The following is a 19,942-nucleotide window of genomic DNA, read 5'->3' as shown; positions in this document are numbered from 1 at the left end:
TGCGTGTGCAATGTCTTCAAATGAAACGTAGTCCCATATCGCCCTCTGCTGGAGAAATACACACATGACACTGAATACTCCACCTCGATGAGCAGGCTTTATTTTTTTATGGTCGAGAAGGCAAAAGTGTTTCTTTAAACGTAAATGAATATGATTAATTTACTTAAAACATTAATAATTTTAAATACAATATAGTCTTTTCAATTATTTTACATAGGCTACTTTTGCTGCTAACGTGACAAACAAATACACAAAACAAAGACATTTAATTGACAAAAAATGTGTTAAATGGATAGCCTAACTGAAGTTGTTGTGGGAGCTTTCTCAAGTTTCAGAAAAACAATTATATTTTGGTGCGAAGCATGCATTTTCACTGTTAGACAATGTTAGATAAAAAAAATAGATAGATAGATAGATAGATAGATAGATAGATAGATAGATAGATAGATAGATAGATAGATAGATAGATAGATAGATAGATAGATAGATAGATAAAAATAATAATATTGTCTATTTTTTGATAAATAGTATATTTATTTGATTGCTTTCATTTTATTTTAAAGACCGTCTAATCTAGATCTATCTATCTATCTATCTATCTATCTATCTATCTATCTATCTATCTATCTATCTAACAGGAGCGTATTTACTGATGAGATTGCGCATGAAAATCGCATTCGATTTTTTGCACAGCCCTAATTTAGATATAGTTGGTTTTGCTTTAATGTAGGTCTACTTACTGTAAATGTACTAAATAAAACCATGTGCTACATAAATAAATCAATAAATAAATAAAACAGCAGAACTAATCATGAATCAAACATTATCTGAGAGTGAAGTGTGAAATAACAATTAACCGATGTCCTATTGTTTCTAGTTCATTAGAAATGAAATGAGCCATAATAAAACAGTTTTCTTCAACATAACCTTGATCAAACTGAAGTGAAGTTTTACTGCCTACGTCACCATCACGGCTCTCACCCATAGGTTACTTAAAAGTGGTCACGTGACTCTTTCGAGCCCGATACAGTAGTGCACTCGCTAGGAGCTTGAGAGGACAAGTGTACTGCAAACATTGTTTACACGGATTTCAGCTCGTTAGTGTTAACAGAGAGCGCTTGTCTTCGTCCGTGAACAGAGCTCACTGACGGGTGATTGACTGCTGTGTGTCAGACGGGATGGTTTGCTTTGAGAGCTGGTAGATCACAGGTATGTCCTTCATTTCCTTTTCTTAACACTTTCTTAAACTTTTCAAAGGCTGTGTGTGTTGACAAAGGTTGTGTGTGTGTTCACGTTCAGTGTGCAGCAACGACAGATGTGTTCTTTACTTCATGTACACTACACTTACGGAAGCAAAAGTAGACCATGGCTGTGTGTCAAACACTAGTAAGCTGCCTATCTAGACGGCATTGTGGGGTATCATCTTTATAGGTTTCATCTCTGTAAACAACAGCTCACTAGGGTTAGAGATACAGTTTATCCGTAAGGATATATTATATGCAAGTCTACAATGTTGCAGTGCATTGTGTATTTTTTTTTTTTTTTCAAACCTGTTTTACTGCTTACTTTTTTTGTAGGACAAAGTATCCTTTTAATGTTCCACAGATAATATGGATTTTTATTTTATATGATAGAAGTATCTTCAGGACTTCTTCATGCACATGATTAGACTCATGCGAATAGAGTCATTTTGCACAAGAAACCATGTTCTCATCAACCCACAGTTACTGCATGGAAACAATTAAAAGAGTCTCTGAAAGAGTTAAACATAGGGTCTTTTGAATAAGTGTATTTTTTTAAAGCAACTTGTTAACAATTCAAAGTTTCAGACTTTGTTTCTTCTTCCTTATAAACCCTGTAAATCCTGACTTGTAAATAATGTAATATATATAAAATATAAAAGATAATCTTTAAGAAAAAGTTTATATATATATATATATATATATATATATATCATATTTGATAAATTAGGATTTTATGTCTCGTATAGTGTGATATAGTAAGAATATAGAGCTCAGTTTAGTGTAGTTGTTATTTATATGGTCAGAAAGTCAGATTAAATTCTGATAACATATAATATAAATCATTGAGATTTTTACATAAAATGGAAATGCATATCATTGTCACTCTTTATCTCCTAATAATGTGCCTTATTAAAATGATTGCTTAGTTTTATGATGAACTATCTGTAGTTTTTATTGTGGAGGCAAAATATAATGAAATGCAAAACATTGATGATTGAGCGATGGACAAATAAACATTCCTCAAAAAAAAAAAAAAAAAAAACGTAATTTTTCAAAAGAAAACAAAAACAAACTTGGATAAACAAATAAACCTGTTACTTTAGTCCAATAATTGTTCATCTTGAAATATTACTAGCAATTTAAAATCTGTTTATACCGAGCTGAAGGTGGATGTTTTTAGAAATATAAATAATTTTACTTTCTGAAAAGTGTGAACTATGTAGCAGAGGACAGAAGGCAGAAGTAGATTGTGTGCAACAAGTTTTCCAGCAAAAGTTTTCATCATGCTTGTAACTTAAGAGCCTTTTAAAGTCAAAGGTTTGTGGGGTTAACCATTATAATGGACTATGAAAATCGATTAGACACAATTAATCATTTCACACGTTGATTTGTACACTATGAGTGTGTTAGATGAAACTGCCTTTCCTCCTCCAGTCAGCAAGATTACGCAAAATATTACAGGAACCGCAGAACTAGATCATGTTACTATCAGGAAGCTCAATCATGTGACCCTGTGCTCATGACACTCATAACCTACACAGCATCAACATTTCTTCTTTTTCCTTTTGTCTTCAGAAACACTTCCACTTTTAAATCAGATGCATGGGAAAGTAATGAGCCGTGTCTATAGAAATGACTTGCAGACAGTTGACATGCTTACATGAACACAGATTCCCCTAATCTTTCATTTTTCAGGATTTGTATTTCCTCCTGGTGTGCTGGTGAACCCTGACACAATGAAGTCAGATATACCATATCAAAAGGTGTGTTATACTCGATTAGTGATTTCTTCAGTTTAGAGTTGATTGTAATTATTCTACGCTCTACAAGAAGAACATTTAAGAGTTATCTGGTGGTTTTAATTTTTAAAAGTATGTGTTAACTTAAGACGCTGTGTTTAAATAACCACAAACCTTTTATTTTTGTGTCTTGATCAAGATGGTTGATGTGGAGCTAAGCAGAGGAGAAACTCATCTTGGCTCACAAAAGGTATTACATCAGTCTATCCTGATCTGGTTTAAATGCTACAACTGAATTTAGGCCTCATGACTTGTACAATGTGGAAAAAATAGCTAAAGATTATACTTTTAGGTATTGCTGTTATTACTTTATTGGTGTTTAACTGTAGGTGAGAGCAAATGTGAATGTAATCTACATGTAAAAATAAGAAATAAGCATGCATAATTAACCCTAATGACAATTTCCTTTTTTATTTTTTTCTCTTGAAGTCAAATGTTGTTGTTTTTTCAAACATGTACAGTTTAAACAACAAATTAAGCTTAATTGGACGAGTGTAAGTGGTTATAAAAAAAGGTCATACATTGACTGTTCGTAGTTGAAATTTATCAAGTATTTTGTTCTGATGTATCTGGAATAAAATGTATGCATCAGCCACAATGTTGAACAAACACACTGAATCAAATCTATGATACATGATCATATTTTCTTTGATTTAACTTATATGAATTATACTAAAAAATGTATAGATTTTTATAAAATTTGCTCATGGTGGAATATATCAGTTTACACTCAAAATAATATAATAAATAAGATCTAAATGATCTAAAATCCCAAAAGATTTAGCTACATAATTGTATTGTTAGTACTATAAGGTAATACGTTTTATTGGATTTTATTAAAAAAGTTACTGAAATTAATAGCCAATGTGTGACTCCCATTAGTAAATCTTAGGACACTTAAATATTTATTATCAGCTGGTGTATGTCCAGTACTGATACTGATAAATCAAAAGAAATCTCTAATATCAACCAGTAACAGATTTGGTACTAACTACTGTTAGTTACACGTTATGTCATCTTTCACTCTATAGTCTTTTCCTTCTGACGTAATAAGATAATTTAAGTTCAAATCATTTAACATGTCTAATTATTTTTTATTAAAGGGATAGTTCCGGTCCTTGATTCTGATTGGTTGAGCCATGTTCATTTGTCTGTTGCTCGGCAAACACTTTGTTACAACCACAAGTAATTCTGAGAAAATATATGGTGGAAAATTACTGTTTTTATTAATATCATTTATTTTTCTCCGTTTTATTTTGCGAAACCATATACGTATATGGAATAACCATTTTATAAAAGCAATAAGCCATGTGAAGCCATGGATTACATAGAATTTATAACAGCTTTATATTTATTCATAATCGCTTCGCATCATGCCTAATAACGCTAATCTCTGTGTTTAGCATTACAGGTGTCTGATCATCCTCACCTGTTTAACCACAATACTGCTGATCCTCCTGTCAATCCAAACCTTGCTTGTTCCCATGGCAACATCCTCCTCCTCCTCCTCCTCCTCCTCCTCATCTGGAGAGCAGGAGCATCTTCTAATCAGAGAAACCTGTACTGATCCCTGCAGGTAGACGCCCACCTAGGGAACTTTATTTGGGTCACTTCTCTTTCTCACACTTTTCTTTGTGTTTTGGAGTGTTTTAGTGGTCTAGATGAGGTTAACCACAGCACACAGTTTCACATCTGCATGAAGTCTGCATTTATAGCTCTGTTGCCCACATGTGTCCCTTACAGGATTGTTCTAGTGGAGAGTATTCCTGAGGGACTGGTGTTTAACTCCTCGACCACTCATCAGTCCATTTATGAAGCCTGGCTCAACCTTATATCTGGTGCTCAGACCAGTCTGGACATCGCCTCCTTCTACTGGACTCTCACCAATAACGACACGCAGACACACGAGGCCACAGCCAATCAGGTTTGGATGTGACGTTTACTAAATTCTCAGTGAATAATAGGCTAATAGTGTTAGTGATGTCTTACCCAAGTGATCTGTCTATTTTAGGGTGAGCAGATTCTGGAGGAGCTAGGGCAGCTCTCGGGGAGAGTCTCTGTCCGAATTGCAATCGATAAACCATCAGAGAAAAAACCTATGGAAGACATCAAGTTCCTGACTGATTCTGGTTAGTCAGCTTGACAGCTTAATAATAACGATGTATACACGTAACAACATTGAATAACGCCTTACTTCCTGCAGGAGCTGACGTGCGGATGGTGAATATGCGAGAGCTGACGACAGGTGTGCTGCACACTAAATTCTGGATCGTGGATAAGAAGCACATCTACATAGGAAGCGCCAATATGGACTGGAGGTCACTAACACAGGTCAGTTGTATTTTTTTAGGATTATGGCCTATAACCTTTAAATGCCATATGGTTTGATATCAGTGTTTGGGAATTTTTGCTTCCTTACGTACTCTCATATAGTAGAATTCATGTAGACTACAATTCAAAAGTGTATGTTTTTTAAAGAAATTACTGACTTTTGATCCATTTAAGGCGTCCTTGCTGAATAAAAGCTTTCAAAATATTTATAATGGAATGTCATTTCAAATGAATGCTGTAAAAAAAAAAAATAATTATTCATCACAAATCCTGAAAAAAATTAAGCAGTACAAAAGTGTTTGTGGTAATAAAAGTTTCTTGAGCAGCACATTAGAATGATTTCTGAAGGATCATGTGACACTGAAGACTGGAGCAAAGTGAAAGTGAAAGTGACATGTGGCCAAGTGTGGTAACCCATACTCAGGATTTGTGCTTTTTGCATTAAATGATGAATAAATTACATTTTAAAATATGTTGTAATAATATTTCATAAATGCAGAAAAGAAAAACATGAAAAAGAAATAGCACCAACCAATACTCCATATATCTCAGTAGTATTGTGAATGTTGTATTTGTCTGACGTGTTGATTCTGCTCAGGTGAAGGAGTTGGGTGCCGTTGTGTATGACTGCAGCTGTCTTGCTGAGGATCTTGGCAAGATCTTCGAGGCTTATTGGTACCTGAATCAGACCACGACCGTTCCTGCACACTGGCCCAAAAATTACTCCACAGTGTACAATAAGGACACACCCATGCAGCTGTCACTCAATGGGACCGATGCCAGCGTCTATCTATCAGTAAGAGAGATTCGGCGGACACTGAATAACCTGAGCTCAGTCATGAAAGACAAAACTGAATGTAATCCGTGCGTTTCTATCAGTGCCTGTGGACGTTTTGTGGCTTTTGTTGTTCCTTGTTCATGTGGTGTTTGCTGAGCTGATTGGCGTTTCGTTTGGCATCATTGAGGAAGTTTCTCTCTCACACAGAGCTCTCCTCCTTCACTGTGCGCCGAGGGCCGGACTCCAGACCTGCAGTCTATCCTCAGCGTGATCGCTGATGCCCAGCAGTTCATCTACATCGCTGTGATGGACTATCTCCCCACTATGGAGTACTCCAGCCACAAAAGGTCTGCGGTATATTCCCTGCCTTGTCCTTCATACATAAAGACATCTGTCTTCATTATGAAATCTGCTTATCGTAGGCATTTTGAACCATTTCTTTTAATAAGCATATCATGAACCTCAAAGGTCCCTTTCCATTGCCTAAAAGGTTTCTTGCATCTAAAAATAATATTTTTAGCAAACACATATACACTGCAACACATTTTTTACTGCTATTGATATACTGTTATAGGTAATGTTGTTGATATTTTGAATTTAATTTCATTTGAAGTTTAGTTCTAGTATAGTATTTTTGTGTATGTGTTTGTGTAGTTTTTATTAAGTAACATTTTTATTTTAATACTTCAACTTTAACTATTGGTTACACTTTATTTTAAGATGTCCTTGTTACAGTGTAATTAAACATTTAAGTACTGAGTAATATTAATTAACATGTATTTACTATAGGTTTTGGTTTAGGGTTATTGGATGTGATTATGAATAGTTTTGTGCGAATACTATAGTAATTACACGTAATGTGCAACGAGGACACATTAAAATAAAGTGTTGCAATGTTCTTTTTCGGTTGTTATTCTAGTACTTCAATTTAAACTAAAAGAAAATTAAAACTTTGGCTTTGCTGAAATAAATGTTTTGTTTAATTTTATTTCAGTTAATGTTTATTTTAATTGATGAAAAAAAATGGTTTAATTTTAGCTGTAGTTAATGAAAATAACCCTCCTGTTTAGCCACCAGTCAAGTCACCTTTATTTATATAGCGCTTGGAACAAAAAAGACCAACTGAACAAGATTAATTAGGAAAACAGTGTGTCAATGCAAAAGGACAGTTTTGCGTGGCAGTTCATCATCTCTGTCCAGTTTAAATAGTATCTCTGCAATCATTTGAAGTCAAGTCAGTGATATCACTGTAGATGAAGTGACCCCAACTAAGCAAGCCAGAGGCGACTGCGGCAAGGAACCGAAACTCCATCGGTGACAGAATGGAGAAAAAAACCTTGGGAGAAACCAGGCTCAGTTGGGGACCAGTTCTCCTCTGACCAGACGAAACCAGTAGTTCAATTCCAGGCTGCAGCAAAGTCAGATTGTGCAGAAGAATCATCTGTTTCCTGTGGTCTTGTCCTGGTGCTCCTCTGAGACAAGGTCTTTACAGGGGATCTGTATCTGGGCTCTAGTTGTCCTGGTCTCCGCTGTCTTTCAGGGATGTAGAGGTCCTCTCTAGGTGCTGATCCACCATCTGGTCTGGATACGTACTGGATCCGGGTGACTGCAGTGACCCTCTGATAAAGGACCAAACAGATCACTTAGAAGTTCACAGGAGCAAAGAATTCTGTCTACATTGAGCTGTCTGAACATTGCACATTTTGAACCTTTAAAGTTGAACTCTGTAATTGCTTTCCCTGATTCCCGGCAGGTACTGGGCAGATATCGACACCCAGCTGCGGAGCGCGGCTTATGAGCGTAATGTTCGTGTGCGTCTGCTGATCAGTTGTTGGGAAAATACCAACCCCATCATGTTCCCTTTCCTCCGTTCACTAGCATCCTTACAGGACAAGAGCACACTGGATATTCAAGTGGTGAGTGCCACCAGAGGAACTCTTTAAGTGTTTGACAGGCTGTGTGATATATTACCTCAGAGACCATGATAAGGTTGCCTTGCTTTAATGCACATTGCATACAAAGAGGTTTGGGGATGATAAGATTTTTCACATGTTTTTGAAAGAAGCCACCAAGTCTGCATTTATTTGATTAAAAAAATACAGTACAATTGTAAAATGTTGTAAAAACAGCATTTATTTGTTTTAACTAATCAATTTAATATGTCCTTGCTAAAAAAAAAAGCTTAATATATCTGCAATAAATTAAAACGAACCATTTTTTCTTTCACAGAGAATTTTTACTGTGCCTGCCAACCCTCGACAGAAACACATTCCCTACGCCAGAGTCAACCACAACAAGTACATGGTCACAGATAAAGTTGCTTACATAGGTACTACTTTTACATTTTGCTCTTCTTATTGCATTTCTAAAACATCTGAACTAGTGCTGTGATTAATCACATCCAAAATAAAAGTTTTTGTTTACATAATATATGTATGTGTACTGTGTATATTTGTTATGTGTATATAAATACACACACACACACATACAGTATATATTTTGGAAATATTTACATTTGTATAAATGTATATTTTATTTAATATATAAACAAAACATATTTTAATATATGCATATTAAATATATGCATGCATGTGTTTGTATTTATCTAAATATACACGCATATATTATGTAAACAAATGTTTATCTGTTTTATGTTTTATTATGTTTATTTTAGATGCGATTTAATTGTTTGACAGCACTGATCTCTGAACCCTTCACAACTTACCTTCTAAAGACATGAATGATCAAAAATAGTTTAATATTATCCTGTTGCTATAATCACTGCCTTCGTACTTTCCAGGCACGTCTAACTGGTCCGGAGACTACTTTGTGAACACCGCTGGATCTGCGTTAGTGGTGAACCAGACCACAAGCCCCACAGTCCAGGAGCAGCTGCAGGCAGTGTTCGAGAGAGACTGGGACTCTCCGTACAGCACTGACATCAACCACAGAACCAACCGCAAAGACGTGTGCTAGACCTTCTCACCAGAGAGAGCACAACACTGTTAAAAGGCATTTGCTGGGGGATGTATAGCATAGAGTATACTCTAAAGTATCAGCTTCCCTGGCCGTCTTTCCATGAGCTACTTTTGCACTCAGTAATGATGATGTCACTCTCATCTCTGACCAGTTGCATATATTTTGCACAAAATGTCTTTTAAATGACAATGCAATGCAATACCTCCAGAAATACTTTCCTGTTGATTCTTTCTAACATGGTTTTTCAGGAGAATTGATTTAGTGTCTTGTTCATAGCTGCTTCCTCTTTTTAAAGTGATTTCAAAGGCTGCATTTAAAAATCATCTCAACAGTATTATTCATGTTTTAAAAAATCAGATCTGACTCGTCGAAGAAGCGGGTTTTAATAACCAGTCTGTTGCGATGAACGTCTGCGAAGGCATTTGTGCATGTTTGAACACATTTGTTGTGGTGTCACCGCTATTGGTCAGCAGCTCTTGAATGTTTTAATTCACTCACTTTACTTCAAAGACTTGCAAGGTGAGAAATTATGAAGTACGTGGTTTTTTTTTATTATGTCTTTTAATCTGGAAGTGAAAATGTCTTGGTATTCGTGTAAAAGAGTCATTGCCAGACATGTTCATCATTATAAAGAGGAACAGTGAGTAGTGATGAGGGATGTGTGAGTCGGTTTTTAAGATTTTTTTTTTTTAAATACGCACACTCCATTGGCTGTGAACTTTAAAGCATTTTCAAGGAAGTTTCTTTTCAAATTAAGTTCATTTTACATTTGAAATTTCTATGTTTTGAGAGCTGCTTGTTTCATGAAAGTGTAAACTGTTACAAGCACTTGGGCAACTTTTTCTAGTCATCTCGAAGTCATTTTACATTAATGACTGATGATTAGTAGTGCAACATTTTTGTCGTAGCATAGAATTTGCATGTGATTCTGAAAAAACAATGCATGTATAAAAGGCACATGTTATTTCAGATTGTTTAGGAGGGACATGTTTAACACATGTTATGAAAACCACTCAATTACACCCTTTCACCACACTCACTCTTTTCTTAATTAATTTTCTCTAAGTTTGATAACATTTCTCAGTTGCAATGTAAAAGGTCATTTCATGTTCATTCTTCTGTTTGATTAATTCTATTCATATCACATACACTTACATTTAGTCATTTATCAAACGCTTTTATCCAAAGCAACTTACAAGTGAAGACATTGGAAGCAATCAGATTCAACAAAAGAGCCATAATTTTTTTGTTAAGTATATAATAGATAAAAATAAAACAAATAGATAGAATAGAGAAAGATAGTGTTATGTCTTTTTTTTATTTTACTTTTACAGAAAACAAGCATTTAGAAAACATAAGAGTTCAAGTCTTAAAAGAACCTTTTTTAATGATAACGAAACATAGATAAAATAGAACAAGAATAGATTGCTACAGTTATGGTCAAATAGAGATGGAAGATATGTTTTTTATCTGTTTCATGAAGATGGCTAAGGACTCAGATTGTAAATGAATAAAAATAAATAAATGTGGTTGATTTCTTATGTTAGCGTTCACTTCACCTTAAATTCTGTTTCAACATCTCTTTAAATCTTCGTTATGTACAAAAACGTAGGTACTATTAATTTGTCTACAAAAACATTAATTTCAATCATTTCAATTGATTAATTATTTTATCTATTTTTAACCTTAATCTCTTATATGGACATTGTTATCACTCGTATTAAAGCAGACCACGCCTCCCTGTGTACAATTGGCTAATAAATGTTATGTAGTCTGTGATTGGACAGTTAAAATTCGTTCATAGAGCTTTACCAATCAAAGCAACCCGTGATGAGGCGAGGGCGGGATTTGTTGGAACACTGCTGTGGAGGTGCAGTGCTGAAGAGAGCTGTGGAGATGACGGAGAGTGTCGCTCAATATTACAATAAGATATCATTATTCATATATCCGTTTTTTTTTCAATCGTGCGTTGAGTATGAACGACTCCGAGGTCATTCATAATTCATAACAATCATATATCCTGCGAGAAAATTTAAAGTTGAGATTTTACTGAAGAGTCAACAATCATGGAAAATAATGTCATGTATGATTTGAGTGTTATGGCTCACCTCATTTAATCAGGCAGCAGTGCTGGGATGCACTCACAATGAACACTGAACGTAAAGTCAGGCTTGTATTAACATCATGATATGTGAGATGTGTAATTTTACACTGACGCTGAAATGAATGACTGGAGTTTGTCAATTAGACACTTCTTGTATTCACTCTAAAATTTAATTTCAGTAAAAAAAAAAAAAAAAAAAAACGGCTATTTTTTTTTTTTTTTTTTTTTTGTGGTCATTAAGCTAAATATTTCTGCTTCTACCAATTTTAAAAAATATGTGTAGTTCATTTTGTCCAGCATATAACTTTACACCAGAGGGCAGTATGTAAACCACAAATCTGACACCTACATGTCTGTTACAGATGAACTATTTTAGCACTTGATAATTGGTAGCTTACTAACTGTATAGATTTTTTTAAACTTTTTTTGACGGCAACATTTTATTATTCTACATACCGTTTAATTGCGACAAAACTCTTTGCAGAGTAGGCTACCTCTGTGGAAAAAAGTGCACTTGAATGTGCACTTGTATACTTCACATCCTTTTGTAATATTTTAATAATCTTTTCGATGGGTTGACTAACACAATAAAGCACATGTAAAGTACTTGATAATAATTTAAACTGTAGTGTGTTTTTCTTGTAAAGTTCATATATTTAAAATTAACAAAATTGTGATTTGATCATGACAAATGTGTAAATTACTCATATATACTGAAAACATGACATACAATTTTCAGTGAAACCAAAACAATTATAATAACAATATTTCAAAGAAAACATAAATAATTATTAAATCACAGACAAGGATGTACTGAAGTCATACTTCGTCCCAAAAGAAAAAAACACTTTAAAATCTCTTTATTTAATCCCAGTCTAGCTTGTACTTATTTGAACAATGCCTGAAACTTGGTATTACGAACACTTCCTGTGTCTGTTTGCCTTTTTAAGATGTATCGCTTGATGTATTCCCCAAATTGGATAAAAGCTTCTGCGAAATGTGAAATTAAACTATAAACCATTGTTAATTGCAATTAACATTACATTCAGTTCATGCTTAAGTGTATTCTTTTATATTATACAATACTCTTTAAAAAGTATTTTAAGGTGCATTTCTTTTTCCCAGGAAATGATAACCTATAAATAATCATTTGAGTATTGCATTATAAGCTCAGAGAGGTTTTTCATCATATCTTATCAGTCAAGTTTGAACTGGTTGAAAGGGTGCATGTGGATGATTGTGTGAGCTGGATGTGGTCAGTCAGGGTGTGTCTGTGAGGCTGAGGGTCACTGCAAGGACGTCCCGTGTTTATACACAAGATCAGCACGTTACCCTCCTCTTTGAATTGGCTGTAACATCTAAAAATAGAGATTTTTGGACCTCCACAAGATCACAGGATTAACTAATTTCCTGTAATTTCAGTTAAAGATTCATCAGCGTCTGCTTCAAGAAAGCACTAGTACTACTATGAGACTTTTTATTTTCAAAGATTTTTAGATGTTTTTGAAAGAAGTCTCTTCACCGGTTCACCAAGGCTGCATTTATTTAATGGAAAATACTGTAAAAACAGTAATGTTTTGAAATATTATTACAGTATAAAATAACAGTTTTCTGTGTGACTATATTTTAACATGTCCTTTGTTCCTGTGATGTTTATGTTGAATTTTCAGCATCATTCCTCCAGTGTCACGTGATCCTTAAGAAATCATTCAATGCTGATTGGCTTCTCAAGGAAAATTCATTATTATTATTATTATTATTATTATTATTATCAATGTTGGAAACAGTTGTTGTCTGAAAATTCAGCTTTGGATCACAGGAATAATTTACATTTTAAAATATATTCAAATGGAGAACAGTTATTTTCTATTGTAATAATATTTCAGAATTTTTTCTGTTTTTAATGTGTTTGTTATCAAATAAATGCAGCCTTGGTAAACATTTTAAACCTGAGGTGTACTTCATTACTTATTAATATTCATAATTAACCAGTAATATATATATATATATGATCTTTCATTTCAGGATGCCCAATGAGAATAGCCCAGATGTCAGCTTTTATGAAGACATGGAAGAAGCTGTTTTTGCATAAACATTTGATTATTTTAAAAAACATTTACTGGAAGAACCATTCTGATTTATACATTTTTTTTTGCCATATTGTAATACAAAACAATTGTTAATAAGGTTTTTTAGAGAACATTTTACTTTTTGTATGTTTCTATGCCATTGCTACTATAAATAAATTGTCCTGTTAAATAAATGCTTTTGCTGTATTTAGTCCTGGTGCTGCTGAAATGTTTGGGTCTTTTGTTATTGAGTGAGCTTCAGTTTGAAGGCTATAAAGACAGTCCACTGATTGACTTGCTTTCATCAGAGTGGAGCAATGCTATAAATAACCCTTTGATTCAGATCCTGTTCATGAATAATCTTGATTTGAACAGTCAAACAGCTTTCTGGTCAAAAGATATCATGTGTTTGTGGTCTGCTCAGCAGATGAAGTATTTTTAGTATAGTTAAGAGGCTTTGAGTCCAACACAGTAGAAATTATTACGTTTTATGGCATTTATTAATTAGGCTGATGTATACAGCTCTTACTGAGGCCTTTACTCCATAAAAAGATAAAGTTGTTGTACGATGTAGTCATGCATTTTAAAGACAGCATTATTCACTGAGCATGAATTATAAATATGTTTACAAACACCATAGCTCAAATGAAATATCATGAGCCTGTGGTTCTTATGTGTGAAAAAAATTATGATTATTCAAGCAGCTTCATCCAGAAAATGGTTTAAGTAAGAGGCTGTTGGATCATAATCTGAAAACAAACTAAACAAAATTCCTTTAGTTTTGCCTTGGATGAAAAACCCCACAAAATATTGCTCCAGTTATAAACATCAAAAACTACATTTTCATAAATGGGCAATAATGTAAAAGAATCCATTTACATTGTGAAAAAAGTAAATATTGTGCTTAACTGCATTGAATGTGCACCTGTAGTGGTTTCAGACCTTAAATATATATATATATTAAAAACAAACTGTACATACATATAATATAATATTAATGAAATAAAAGAGCACTACAGAGCAGATTTCTTAATACACATAAGTACACTTTTAAAATACATTTTGTAATATTAACTGGATATGATTTACATTTCAAGTTAATATATCGTAAATGTAATAAACTGCAATGTCATCATTAAAAATATTTAATTCCTTATGCATTATGTATGACATATTTTGTACAGTGCACGAGAAATGCTTGTACAACTTAACCATATTTCAAAGACAATATAGTAAATGTGAAAATACATACAAAGATGTACTGCACTTAAATCCAGCTTAAATGCAAATATATATAAATTTTTGAAACATTACAATTTAAAATAACTATTTTATATTTGAATATATTTTTAAATTAAATGTATTTCTGTGATGAAATGCTGAATTTTCAGCATTATTAGACTGAAGTAGTGATGCTGAGAATTCAGCTTTGATTTAGATTTTAAATACAAAGATGTACATTCATTTTCACTTAAACTATATTTCCATAATCATCTTTTCAAACCTAACATGCTGCCTTTAAAAAAAAAAGAAAAGAAAAAAAATCAATTACTGCATATGTAGTGTGTCAAACTTCTAGATCAAGTCCTTGACATGTAAACTAATGTTGGTCTTTGTTGTATATTGCATAACTGCGATGCTGTTTTCACCAATCAGGACCGGATCTATGCGTTTCAGAATAACCCCAATCATGCATATTGTACTGTATATCTTTTGACAGCTCCTGTTTCATGGATGTAGGCTTTTGCCTCTTCAATCTGAGAATCAGTGGCAGTGAAGGAAGTGCAGAGGTGTGCTGGCATTGATGCCTGTTTGTGACTGTGAGTGAGGGAACGTGTTTTTCTTTTAATTATATTGTGGGAGCTGTTGAGCTCTGTCTGACAGAAGCCCTGATAACTGTTTCTCACTAAGCCTGATAACAAGGCCCTGTTGGGCCGGGACTAAAGCCACGGCACTGATGAACAAAAGACAGGAGCTTTAGTCAGGGGGCTGCAAACTGCTGACTCTCAGTGCCAGCTAATGCAGCATTCTGTCCTGTCTCCCTATCGCCGGCCTCTGTCCACATCCTTCTCTTTTTTTTCTCTCCAACGCATTCTCGTTCACTTTTGGCACCAACATGCCCCCCAACAAAGAAACCCGAAATCACACTCTCTGTGTCTACCTCCGACCCCCTCCTGTATCGGTTTGCCCTCACTTCCGCTTCATGCTCGCTGGAAGTGATCTGCTCACAGCACCCGGCCCGAGGTCTGAGCCGTATCAGAGGTGTGTGGGATGCGTGAGCGTGCATCTTGTCTTCTGCCATGTGTGAGTGTCTGCGAGGGATCTTCCGTGTCTCCTGGACACCCTCTTCAGACGCAGGTGGGTTTGCTGACATAACACCGGTGCTGAATGTGCACTTGTAGTGTGTTTCGAATCTTACTACAATGTACTTGTAGACACTATAATATTAATGAAATAAAAGCCCACTTAAGTACACTTTTAAATAGTGCACTTTGCAATACTGTCAAAATAAAAGCTTTAGTTTAAGTTATATTTTAAATCCCTATTTTAATAACCTTTAAAGAAGTTTTTTAAGGTAAGTGGTTGCAAACAATATATTTTAGCTACATGAAAAATAAAAGAAAGTTAGCCAGCTAAATGTTTTAAATTAAAATTAATTGTTTGCAATCCCTTAAAAAAAATCAATTCAAAAAGCTCAATGAATCATTTTTTTTTTCAGTGTAGTTAGTTATTTGATATTACATTAAAAGTTAATATTTTTAAATGCACTAGTGTACCTGATCATTACAAATGTTTAATTAAATATATTTTTAAATACATGACATACAAGTTTCAATGGAAATTACATTTAAGTATGTTTTAGTTTACTATGAACACTTGTCAGTACATTTGGAAGTACACTTTAACCATATTTCAAAGACAATAGAAATAATATAATGAAATTACATATAAAGTTTTACTTAAGTCATACTTTTAAAAAGTAAAAAAGCACTCCTAATTGCATTTAATATAAATTTAAACTATAATACACTTTAATTGTAAATAACATTCAATTAAGTGTCAAAAACTTTGCATTCAATACACAGTATTTAAAGGTTATTATTTCTGTAATAATTCCTGATTTTAAAAGTATACTAAAATCACAAGGGACTGCATGTCATATATTCATCATGATAACAATAGTCCATTCAGTTGCTGTATAAAGGATCATAAGTTAGTGTTATTTTGTTGCTGTTTAACCTGAATAACATTATGCTCCTGTAAATGAAGATTTGGACACTTATTTTTGGACAACTCATTATCAGCACAATAATGTCTAACTGGTTACAGAAGTGTGTGGCTAGTGCATTGTCCTCAATGTACTTTTATACACTGGAAGCCGAAGATAGTGGTTAAGTTTGTTATAAGCTCATTTTAGTGGATCCAGTCATATGTATTGTTGGAGCCAGATCAGAAGTTGCTTTGGTGCCATTCTCAAACTAGTTCCTCTTTTAACATGTTTTCATTTAACATGCAAACAAGTGTGTGAAAATATTACATGCAGGTCACACTTAAGCACGATATCTGCATAATAAGTATTATTTTTAAAGTGTGCTAAAGTGCATTTCTATTTGAAGGGTGGTCAAGCTCAGACACCTTAATGTTACTAATACACAATGACAAGAAAATCAACCGAAAATGAAGAGCTAAAGATGCGATGGAAGTTAGCTAATTAGTTAAGCTAAAGTTAACTTCATTTTTGCAATCATCGCTTGAAATAGGTTATCATCACAATTCTGTTATAATATCAAATGTTTTTGTAAATGGCATAAACCAGTAATATCACAAAACATCAGCTTTTTACAAGCTAACACTTATTGATGTTTATGTTGTTTTTTTCCTTCTGAAAATGATGTCACTTCCTAGTGGATGATGTCATTGAGGATCTGGCTTTTTTAGTCCAGGTGATATTTAAAATGACTAAGATGAAAAGTGGAACAGATGATACGGACGATATAATAATTCATAATCATCTATTATTTATCAATTGTCGATTTGTAGTATTAGAGGAGCACAGCAAAAATGGCAACAAAAGCTCAAAACAGAGCTCTGAAATGATTCCGTTAAGTTACTTTAAATGTAAAAGACTTTAATTCATGTCATTCATTTGCCCTCCAGCTTGTCAGTTTTCTTTTTCTTTCAGATATTTATAATGGCTTATAACTGCTTATCTGAGAAAGAAAAGAAGAATGTCAGATTTATATTTGCTTTTCCTGAACAGGATTTCAGTGATGAGTCAATGTCGAAACATATTGAAGAAAATTGATGAAAAACACATTTTTTCTCCCTCTCTTTTGCTTTGTCATGTGATTGTGTCTGTTAGTCTATCAGCGTCACATGACATGAAGCCAGCTGTCTGCTCTAGATTCTTGGCTGTCTGTTCTGCTGATAGCTGCATTCACTAATAAACTAGACACCTCACCTTGTGCCAGGGAAGCCGCCCCTAGCTCGTTCAAATGCCTATCCATCACATTATGTTGCTTATCCTACTTTTATGTATTGAAACAATGCAGGCATCACAACAATGTGAACCCCCGACTGCCGGGTGCCCGGCTACAGGCTTTAAGTGCTATTCTGACCCTGTGGATCCACCTGCATGTCACGCTGTGGGGATAATGAATTTTGGCAGTGTCTTGTGACCTGTTAGAGTTGTGTGGGCACCACCCCGGCTGGGTTTCAACACAGGCGGGTTGCCCAAAAACAAGCAGACACACCTCAATGCTGGATAGAAAGCTACTTGTGCAAGCACTATCCTTGAGTGTTAAGCCTGACACAACAACTACCAGACCTCAAGAAAGGGAAACTTTCTAATTTTTTTTTTTCACTTTTCCAGATGTTTGGATTTTGCTTGTTTGAGTAGAGTTTAGTTTGTTTCTGTTTCACTGTAAATCTGCCTTGAGTCCTCTGGGGAAGTATTTATGAGTTGGGAAGTCACAGTTACACTATTAGGGTCGTGATGGTGACTGGCAATGTACCTTTTCTACAAAAAAAAATCTACATTTCTTTTTTTTTAACTGCTTCTACAAATTATACTTCTGCTGATGAATAAAGAATACGCATCAGGTGTGGTTTGGCTTTTTTATGCCTTTATTTCTTTTATGAAGGTGTTGAATGTCAGGATTTCTGTGATTTTTATGGAGGTAATTGTAGGACTTTTAAAAGACCCTTTAAGACCAATAAAAGACAATTTAAAGAATAAATAATTAAAACGAAAACAATTCAGCAATATGAAAATGTTTGAAAACACAATAGCCTAATTAGGTTTTATTTATTTAAAAAAAATTTTTTACATTTTAGTTAAAGTTTTAGTAATTTTATTGTGTTATTTTGTTTTAGTTTCAGTCATTTTAGTGCATCAAGTTAAACTAATTGTAAATGAGAAATGTTGCTTTGGTAATTGACAACTAGCTGATATATTTATGATTATTTTATTTCAGTTCAAATTAATTTTACATGAAACTTTATTCAAAACTTAAACTTTTACCTTTATTGATTAATTTGTGGGTGGGTGGGTTACCTATAAGACTTAATACCTAAATCTATTCATCATATATTCGTAATTGTCCAATATTGTTTGGTGTATAGAACCTTGCTAGTCTTATTGTAAATGAAATAAATGTATGTAATTTCATTATTTTCAACAAAAGTAACATCAGTCAGTAAACGCTGTGTCTATGATGCTTTTTCACTGACACGCCCACAATTTGGAAATCAGGCCAAAAATGTTGCTTTCCTGGTTGTAATTACGACTTTTTGGTGACGTTAATGTCCAATCAACCTGTAAAATATGATCTTTCAGACATGACTTGTGCTTACCATCAGGCCAGAGTCATATTCTTGTGTGTTATGATGGTAAACTGTCCGTGTCAGTATAAGACGCCCTCCCACCCTCTGTATTTGGGGCATCCCACTGGCTTCATCCAATTGGATTGCTGACCGCCTCCCCTAACAGAGACCATAATAATTCTGCAAATATCCCTCGTCAGTCAGAGAATAAACTGGCAGAGAGTTGGGGGGAGAAAGAGAGAGTTTGTTACTGAGGGAATAATTGATTCTGCACAAGGAAACACTCAATAAAGGTAGGGGATAATGACTTGTGTTGGGTTACATTGTGTGACATTGCTGTGTGGCTCAATAACTACATGACAAGACTCTCAGACCGACATGGAAACTTTAGTACAGATGTAATGTAATCTGCTGAACAGATGTAGTTTACCTGAGCATCTTAATGTTTTTCCTTGCACTGTCAGTCATACTTGCTGAAGGCACTGAAACGTTGAGTGGCACTGAAGAGGTGTGTGTGTGTATGTGTGTGAGTGTGTGTGTTTTCTATATTAGTCTTACACAGTTGCAACAGCTGTGGCCCTGGTCATAAGATCAGTCTCACGTTACTGTGTGGAGTTCATGGCCCAGCATGCCATAGTTAAGATGGCAGCATGTGATGAAAAATAGTGAGAGTTAAAGGGACAGTTCACCCAAAAATGAAAATTCTGCCAACATTTACACACCCCACAACCTGTATGAATGTCTTTCTTCTGCTGAACACAAAAGAAGATATTTGAAAGAATATTGGTATCCAAACGGCCAATGGGGAACAG

At 34.3% G+C, this 19,942-nt stretch overlaps 1 protein-coding gene across 1 annotated transcript; it reads left to right on the top strand.

Moving 5' to 3' along the window:
• The first annotated feature begins 1,066 nt into the window (after window positions 1–1,066).
• Window positions 1,067–10,672, top strand: LOC113078629 (phospholipase D3-like). The gene is made up of 12 exons (XM_026250949.1): window positions 1,067–1,209; window positions 2,940–3,007; window positions 3,183–3,233; window positions 4,447–4,619; window positions 4,787–4,967; window positions 5,055–5,172; window positions 5,247–5,374; window positions 5,973–6,170; window positions 6,360–6,499; window positions 7,906–8,068; window positions 8,382–8,481; window positions 8,953–10,672. Exons 2-12 carry the CDS (start codon window positions 2,981–2,983, stop codon window positions 9,126–9,128), a joined length of 1,455 nt encoding a protein of 484 aa, XP_026106734.1. The 5' UTR covers window positions 1,067–1,209; window positions 2,940–2,980; the 3' UTR covers window positions 9,129–10,672.
• The last annotated feature ends 9,270 nt before the right edge of the window (window positions 10,673–19,942 follow it).

Source organism: Carassius auratus, unplaced genomic scaffold (assembly GCF_003368295.1).
Source record: "Carassius auratus strain Wakin unplaced genomic scaffold, ASM336829v1 scaf_tig00026157, whole genome shotgun sequence".
Taxonomy (NCBI): domain Eukaryota; kingdom Metazoa; phylum Chordata; class Actinopteri; order Cypriniformes; family Cyprinidae; genus Carassius; species Carassius auratus.
This window is presented reverse-complemented; position numbering and strand designations above follow the sequence as displayed.

Bases quoted from the DNA above. Each gene is read 5' to 3' on its own strand.
- LOC113078629 (XM_026250949.1), top strand. From the start codon at position 2,981: ATGAAGTCAGATATACCATATCAAAAG. The intron at 3,008-3,182 runs GTGTGTTATACT...GTCTTGATCAAG, and splicing joins CAGATATACCATATCAAAAG to ATGGTTGATGTGGAGCTAAG. The intron at 6,171-6,359 runs GTAAGAGAGATT...TCTCTCACACAG, and splicing joins ATGCCAGCGTCTATCTATCA to AGCTCTCCTCCTTCACTGTG.